Here is a 9,143-nt window from a genome sequence, read left to right on the forward strand (position 1 = left end):
GAATTGAAAGACTCCATAATTGGTACACATATTTATATAAGTTCCGAGATTGAATATCTCTAGAATATACCTGTTGAGAATATTTTGGAATGTACTATATGCTAGGTTATACAATACTAAATCATATACAAATCCACATATAACTCAAGAGTTTCTATATGGTTTATCTAACACAACACTATGTATTGGGTGTGTTCCAAGCATATCCTCTAGTTGTGCTCCTTGTCATTTGCAAGTTGAAACTCAAAAACATTGTCAATTAGACTTGAGATTTGAGTCTCAACCGGTATAGAAATGCCTCCTAAGAATATTTCCTAGCTACTTTGCCCCAAAGATATTCACATGAGACATGGTGGTTTGGACATTGCTTGCCCACTCTATTTTCCATGATGACGCTGAATCTATGGACCATAGTTTTGACACTAACTTTGGAATAGTTCGAGTACTTCCATTAGTGTCTATGCAGTTTTTAGGGAGAAGGAAGGAGGTACAACCATTATGGGAGATATTTAGTACAACTATCTATTACATGTGGACGGTCCGTTGATCTCTGGTTTTCATGAAGTTAGAGCCTCACCAATTGAATTGGTAAGTAACATTTGGTTGGACATGGTTCATACTTTAAAGGGACAATGGGATTGTATTATTGGAGGTTCCGACGATAAAGCTCCTCAGCGTCAACAATTTCTTACTCTGTGGAAAGCTACTCTCCACTTATGTCCTCGAATTTTTGGCACTTCCAAGCACCAAGATGGCTGTTCCCTCCGCCGATCATTTAAGATTCAAAACTATGTAAAATGAATGGATATCTTTTATAAACCCGAAAATCTGAAAACCAAAAACCGAAAACAAAAACCAGAAAACAAAAAACAAAAAACCAAAAAACCAAAAACCAAAAACCAAAAACCAAAAATATACGTACATTTTTGGAAGAAAAAAAATACTACATACATACATACATACATACTCCAAAAAGACATACATACATACATACCATACTCCAAAAAGACATACATACATACATATGAAGCAAAGATGGAGTGTCAAACGTAAATTGGGATCTGTCTGTCTGCTCTTCTGTGTCTGATTTTGGATTCATTCATGGACTGTGTGAGGAGGTGGTGTATCGGGAATTTCTGCTCTCTGTTCTGACCATAACGACGACGACGAAGAAGAAAGTGGCTGAAGAAGAAGAAGAAGAAGAAGAAGAAGAAAGTGGCTGAAGAGACAGACACGAAGGAGGTAGCGATGGCGGGTATCTTGCCCCGAACAGGGAGCGCCACTGCTCCCCGCATGCTCAAAAAACCTTCTCAGGAGCTTCTCGACGACTTGTGCAGGTTAGACCAATACCACATACTTCCTTCTCAACCTTCTCTCTCTCTCTCTCTCTCTCTCTCTCTCGTGTGCGCTTCTCTTTGAACAAGTTTCCAGCGCCTCCTTCCATTGTCTTTCTCCCACAGTTCCTTTCTTTCTTTCTTTCTTTTCTTTATTTCTCTGGCGTTTTCTTTCTTTCCCGTTTCTTTCTATGCTTTCTCGCTCCCGAAATTTCTTTCTTTCAGTTGCGTTATTCCTCTGGAAGTTTCTTTCCTTTTTATGCATTGTTTCTTCGTTGACATTCTCTCTCTCTCTCTCTCTCTCTCTTCTCTGACAGTATATTTGTTGATTTCTGATAGCCGATTTGTGCTCAATGCGCCTGAAGAAGAGCTTCAGTCTTTTGAACGGATCCTTTTCCTCATTGAGCAAGCTCATTGGTTCTATGAAGATAACACTAGAGAACAGTTTCCTTCACTAAAGTCACTGAACCTTCGAGAATTTACATCACTGAGTATCCTCCTTTTCCATTTCCTTGTAGAACTTAAAAATAGGCTGATATCATATATTGAATAGAGCTTTTACCTTGATTCTTCACTAGTGTTTCAGAGCTGCGCAGTATTGCGTCCTTACATTGCACACATTGATGGCATTTACAAAGATTTCACTTCATACAAAGTTCGTGTTCCTGTCACTGGTGCTATCATTTTGGACAACTCCCGAGAGAAGGTTAGTCTTTTGGAACAGTGATATCAGTCTTTTTGTTATTAATTACATATTTTTTATGATGGTTGTGTTATCTCCTTTAGAGTTGGTAGTATATGCATACTGGTGAAATCTCCTTCACTGTAATGATTGTATGATATCCTTTAAGTTGAAACTAATGGAATATTGGCTTAAGCTCCCTCATTGTCATGATTGAGTTATCTCTTTAATATTGAGATTATTTGCAAACCGGTTAAAGCTCATTCCTTGTATTGATTTTGTTATCTATCATCTTCATGATACACCACCTAAATTATCATTATCATCATGGTTGACATGCAACCCAGTTAAAGTGGCCTTAATTACCATGATTGTCTTATCTTTAAAGTTGAGCTGATATGTACACTGGTGAAATTGTCTTTTGTGTTACAAGGAAACACCATGTCTGTGTGTTAGTCTTGTCGCGTTCAGATTTTGTGAGGCAAAGTTGTAGAAGACTTTTCGAGTATCACAGGGTTTAACTTTTAAGAATAAAGACAATCTCACATTCTGATTATATTCTCTGTGACTGCGAGGTTGATTCAGCCCGTTCACATATAGATGTTATTGCAAAAATACTCAATGATAACCAGCTTTTGGAAATATTTACTTTTTAAAATCTCTCTTAAACTGAATTGAGATATCCTTGCTACAACATTCTAATCAATCAGCCTTAGTGCATTTCATGTAGTGTGTATTTTGTCAGTATGTATCTTCTATTTCTTATTTATTTGGTCATCTTGTTTTTCTATGGAATATTTGGATATGGATATGTTTTCTAATGGACATTTCATGTTGCATGGTTAACGTGGAAAAGTGACATATTTTGTTCTTTGATTGAGCCATTTTACTGTTTACCCCATCTTTGCTCATCCATGAACAGATGTCTCTTCAGATCCACAGAAAACCTCTTGCAAGATAAGTATGTTCTTATTTTGTGCTGCGTCAATTTATTTCAGTGTCTCTTGGTGAAAGGTTGGAAAGCGGGAGCAAGTTGGAGTTTCCCTCGTGGTAAGAAAAACAAAGATGAAGAGGATCATCAGTGTGCTATTAGAGAGGTAAGATTCCAACATTTGTCAAACATGTCATATCAAAATCACCTGCACTGTTGTATGAACCATTGTCGCCCGTTGTCTTTACCGAGGCTTTGTTGGTGATGTTTGTGCAACTTAGGTACAAGCTCATTGCTGCTAAGTATGTTACTGAGAGAGTCTTTAGGCAATAGAACCAAGAACAAATGCAAATCCAAACACACAATAGCCCTCCATATGGCTCTGGACATAACCAGGACATTCACAAACTGCAATTGGAAGTCCCATATGTACACATATTTAAAAATGTTTTAATCTTTTTCTTCTTCCTATCATTGAATACCATCTTTCCATGGCTGTTGGCATATATTTGCATTTTTCAACCTCTGTAAGAAATATAAACTGGTGTCCATGTTTAAATATGAATAATGTATCAGAATCATTTATAAGCTATTGGAAAGGACATGCATTATTAACCTGTGCCATTGAAGATCATATTAGTCAACCAATTGTGTTGTTAAAAAAGACAGAAACATTACACTTGCTTTGTTTCCAGATTCATGGTTTATGATTTAGATACTTTTTTACTGTATCTGTAGGTGTGGGAGGAGACAGGGTTTGATGTTTCTGCATTGTTGAAAGTAGAGGATAACCTTGAAGTCACTATAGGAGAGCAAAGGATACGGCTTTTTATCATTGTTGGAGTCAAGGAGGATACTGTATTTGCGCCACGCACTAAAAATGAAATAAGTGTATGTTCTTGCTGAGACTGATTAAGCTTTCTTCCTTCATGCGTACTCGCATTGTAATAATCTCTAGGAATGTCACGAACTTTCAAAAGAAATTCAGATATGCAATATGATATGATATGTATGTAGGAAGCTTTGGATCTAGCTTGTTCTAACTTTGTTATCATTTCATGCACAAATTGAGATATTCGCATTCGTGGGGCCTCCCCTACGAATGCATATGAATACAAATACAAATTCATAAAAAAGTATCCGTAAAAAAAAGAGAGAGTTCATAAACTCCCTCCTTTTTAGTCTCCTAGATATACAAAAGGGGACTTGACAATAAAAAGGGGACTTGACACTAATGATATTTTTATAATAGATGTAAAAAAGTATTCGTTTTATTTTTAATAAAAAATAATAAGAATAATAAAAATAATAAGAATAAAATAAAATAAAGGTTCATTAATTCCCCATTTTTTACTCTTCCAAAATTTCTTGATATTTTTATCTTATGTTAAAAAGGGGACTTGACACTAATCATATTTCTATAATAGATGTAAAAATATTCGTTTAGAAAAATAAAAAAATAAAAAAAATCAATAAATTAAAATAATCGTTCATAAACTCCCCAATTTCTTATGTGACACTAAAATGGAGACTTCACATTAATCATATTTTTATAATCTATTAATGAGTGATTGTTCGTGAATTAATTAATTCTATTTTTAATTTTTAATTTTTTGCAAAACGAATGGTTTTATAATATTCTTGGGGCCATTTCTTATTCTCGAATATTGTGAATATCATGCATGTGTCAATCTATGATTTCATGTTAGTTTCTAATGCAGAATAGCAGAACTTACTCAAGTGCAACTTGATTTGATTGGATCGTCAATATCCAACATGCAGCGTGGATTTATTATCATTGATTACATATAACCTTTTGCAGAAACACAATTGATAGGCTTTATTTTGGAATGTTCTCTGTAATGATGACATTCTTTAGTAGAGCAGAAGCATAACCACATTAGGTTCAATCCACTGGCAGAAGCCAATGCCCATATGCATGGAAAGAGAAGCTATGATAGCACACTTGATAATCTAGATCTAACTGTAGTCTACATTTAATTATATCTGTGGGTTGCGATATCTTAAAGGCAGTCCAGTAATTTGTGGTGTTGGCATACATATTACAGATGAGTAAATGACTTATGAAGTATAACTTTGTATCTGAGTATCTATAGCTTGAATTCACTTGAAGGCACCTTGTGATAATGTTTTTGCATATTTTTTTTTATTTCTGAACTTATTTGTATGTGCTTAATTACTCAGGATATAGCATGGCACAAGATCAGTGAACTCCCAATGGGTGGCAATGAACCACCTCATTCTCGTGGCATAACAGGAGTGAAGTATTACATGGTTAGCCCTTTTATAGGGTAAGTTACTTTATTGATTTTTTCCTTGGGAATGTGTTTTAACAGTTTTAAAAATACTTCAAATTTCTGAATGTTATCAAGGCCACTCAAAGCTTGGATTATTGGAAACAAGATCTCTAGCGGCAGATCAGATGCATTGTCCAAAGGTACATAGCCTTTACTGATAGTTGCGAACATAGAAATTGTATGATAATACTATTATGTTCATTGAACTAGTCTATATTTCACAAATTTCATCTATAGATGTTCTTTTGGAGGATGTTTCGACTCTCCTGAATTTATGGTAGATTGTATGTGTGTGTGTGTTAAACCTACTTAATCACACAAGAAAAAAATATACATATATTGAAGGTAGGAACTTGATGGCTTACATGTTTCCACATGGATCACCTCAAAAGATGGTTTTGTCCATAAAGTTATTCCAGCCCTTCCTACAGTCAAATAGAGACTGCTTGCTTGGGCTGCTGTTGCTCAAGCATTTTTCAGGCTGAATTGTACATCTCTGATGGCATATGTCTCAGAACAAATAGCCCCTGTAATGGAGATAAATGAATGCACTTAGTTCAACAGATCAATAACCTTCTCCCTCACCTGTTTCATGCCTGATGGAACAGGTAAAGGAAGGGCGTTGAGCATATTGGGAATTTATCATGTCAAGCATAATAAATTGACAGGTTGTCTCCTAGATACTGTATTACATCCCCACATAGCAGCTTGCTTATCCTGATCTCAACGTATGCATATACTCATATATTGTACAAGTTTCTAATAGAATGGATTTTTTATTGTCCATGAGGAGGGCATTTTTGACCTATAGGACCAAATAAACATATTATCTTGTATATGACTCCTACCAAAGAAGGGGGTTTACTAAAGAGTGGTCAAAACTCTCTATGCGAAGATAACGCATGCATATGTGCCCACCCATCTTGGAGGAGATTTGAGTATATCAATTGAATTATTCATGGCCTTCTAGCAAGGCATCATACTTCTTGCGAATTACCTTATATCCTCAGCATGTGAGAAGTAAGTGATATTCATCCTCCAGTAGGTTTTCATTGTCTACCTTGCATATTTTCATACTTAGGTGATGATGCTATCTCAACACCTAAGTTGTGCTAATGGCTCGAAGAAATGTGAAGACTCGTTGAGAGGGGGGTAGTAATATGCGGTTGGATATGTTCTCACATTTTTACCTTTTATTGGGACCACCATTGAGGGTTAACATTTGCAATGTAATTTTCCCAATTTGACATTTCACATCTTGCAAGTTCATCCTTAGTGCCTCTAATAATTATGGCTATTGATTGGGTCATCTTTGTGCTGGGCAAGAGTAGCGAGCTGGGTTTCCATTTGATTAGAGTCCAGTTCTATTGTCTTGACATGGTTTTGTGCAGATGAGATGTAACAAACAACAATGAAGGTTATATTGGCAGAGGGGTTCTGTCAACCTTGATGACATGAATCTCCTCCAGGTATTTGCTTGTGCATATCTGCATCTAGTGTCACTTCAGCTACACCGTACCCAGCTGTTTTAATCTATTTACTGCCAATCCACAATCTATGAAGGAATGTAACTCCAAAAATGCCGTAGAGATTTTGTAGAGGCTGGATCTCCATATCTGTGCACTAGGCAGGATGGTAGGGATAACAGGTGCATTGAAGAGCCATGAATTAATGATTGGTCACTAGGAACCCAATGACAGTACATCACTACATTGTCTCTCTCTAGAGACTACAGGGCGTCAAATCCTTTTGCAATCCCAGAGCATTCCAATAGGTGAAGGTGAGGAGTAGTTATTATTGGCTGTTAAAGTAGTGTGAATGATGTTTAAATAGGTGACTGTACTCTTTTCAGGACAGTAAAAAAGTTGAAAATAATTCGAGGATTATGTGATATCTTTGATGTGCAGAAATGTCTTCATCTGTTACTGTTCTTAAGTCTTCTGTATTTGAGCGTGTGGATGAGGCTGGAAAGAGTTTCCGCAATTTCCGGTTTGATTATCCACTGATACTACAAAGATTGGATGAGAAGTAAACCGTCATCCCTTACCTAAATGTATGCGCTGCTCGTGTGGTTCTTGTAAAAAAAAGCATGTAACATCATAGTGGTACTAGAAAAGCTTAAGAGACTCTTGTAAAATCCCTTCTAGATGGAACACTAATCTCACTACTTCAAACATGATATTACTAATTGCTAACTCAAAAGTGTTTTGGTACCTTATTCTGTTCTTTGTATATTCAAACATCAAGATGTTATGCGAATGAAGTGTAGTTAAGGTGGGGATAAATGGCTTTAAAGGCTTCCAATAATTTTATGATATGCTGTCTGTATGTATGATCGTAAAAAAAAATGACGTGCATTTTTTGTTGTCTCCACTATATCCACTATTTTACTAGGAAATGGAAGGATTGGAACACTTGAACCTCTGGTGTCTGCTAAACAGCATTAGCAACTGAGGTACAACCAGTTGGTGGTTCACTGCTTTGGGTATCTGTGCCATGGGTATTCAACTTGAATGGTTTTAACTTTAACCAATCTGTGGTTGACAGCCAAGGTCATGTCATTAACACCTGTGCTGATGTCATATACCCTGTTAAACCCACTTATGGAAATTATGAATCCTGCTTGATTGCATTTCCTTCCAGGTGGGACTGAGCATCAATAGCTATTGTTTGGTAAGTTATTTATTGTGATAGATTATTTTAAGGATCCCCCTGCAAAACCGCCCCTGGGATTATCTTGAGATGTGCTGTGTATGAACCCCTGGAAATGGGTCTCGTCTCTGTTGATCAATGTTTCCTTGGGTCAGGATCAATGGTAATTAATCATAGGGGTAGACAGACTGGTAAAAATGCCAACACAATTCTAAAGAAGAAAGATGGTACAAGCTTGATAAAATCTTATCCTTCAAAGATAGATTCCAAAGAACTATCTAAATCTGAATGTCCAAGTATTGTCCAAACCAGTAGATTAGATCCATTTGTGGCTGGGGGATGTTTGAAGGATTTTTTCTCTTGTAATGGGCTAATAGCTCACAGATAAGGTATTAGGCTGTCAACAGAATGTCATGGGTTCAAAGATAGAGTTTTTCCAAAGAACTATCTAAATTTGAATGTTCAAGAGTTGTCCAAAACCAGTATATTAGATCCATTCTTGGTTGGGCATATATTGAAGGATATTTCTCTCTTGTAATGGACTTATAGCTCACAGGTAAGGTATTAGGCCGTTAACACAATGTCATGGGACAATGTCATGGGTTAAGTTAGATTTTTTCCAAAGAACTATCTTATTCTGAATGTTCAAGAGTTGTCCAAAACCAGTAGATTAGATCCACTCTTGGTTCGGCATGTATTGAAGGATTTTTCTCCCTTGGAATGGGCTTATACCTCAAGGGGTACGGTTTTAGGCTGTCAACACAATGTCAAAGATAGATTTTTTCCAAAGAACTATCTAAATGCGAATATTCAAGAGTCATCCAAAACCAGTAGATTAGATCCATTCTTGATTGGGAGATTCTTTTCTCTTGTAATGGATGTATGGCTCGCAATTGTGTTTTGATTGTTTCACTCTCTTTATGAGCCACTCTTCTTACATTATTGAAAAGAAGTTCAACAATCAACAATAGAAAAGACTAAGATGCAAGAGGATATAGCTGAAGAGGATATAAATGTGTATAATCTATGCGATAATTATTCTTTCCGTGTTTCGTTTTGTTCTTCAAATATATGGTAAATTGATGTACAATTCTTTCTTCACGTGGGTTATAGTGTAATGTCCAAAATGATAATCTCTGTGTACTTCAAACCTCAAATGTGAGCTCAAGTTTCTTGTCTTGCCAAGAAATGCCATGTTAATGTGTTTTGAAGAAATCAACATTAAA

At 36.2% G+C, this 9,143-nt stretch overlaps 1 protein-coding gene across 1 annotated transcript; it reads left to right on the top strand.

Moving 5' to 3' along the window:
• The first annotated feature begins 1,167 nt into the window (after positions 1-1,167).
• Positions 1,168-7,524, top strand: DCP2 (decapping 2). Its single transcript, XM_087317634.1, has 8 exons — positions 1,168-1,337; positions 1,674-1,825; positions 1,913-2,040; positions 3,015-3,113; positions 3,686-3,838; positions 5,153-5,259; positions 5,341-5,405; positions 7,173-7,524. Exons 1-8 carry the CDS (start codon positions 1,249-1,251, stop codon positions 7,295-7,297), a joined length of 918 nt encoding a protein of 305 aa, XP_087173760.1. The 5' UTR covers positions 1,168-1,248; the 3' UTR covers positions 7,298-7,524.
• Positions 7,525-9,143: the final 1,619 nt, after the last annotated feature.

This window comes from Azolla caroliniana, unplaced genomic scaffold, assembly GCF_043228905.1.
Source record: "Azolla caroliniana isolate FFs.n. ecotype wild unplaced genomic scaffold, voAzoCaro1.0.p SCAF_4, whole genome shotgun sequence".
NCBI lineage: Eukaryota > Viridiplantae > Streptophyta > Polypodiopsida > Salviniales > Salviniaceae > Azolla > Azolla caroliniana.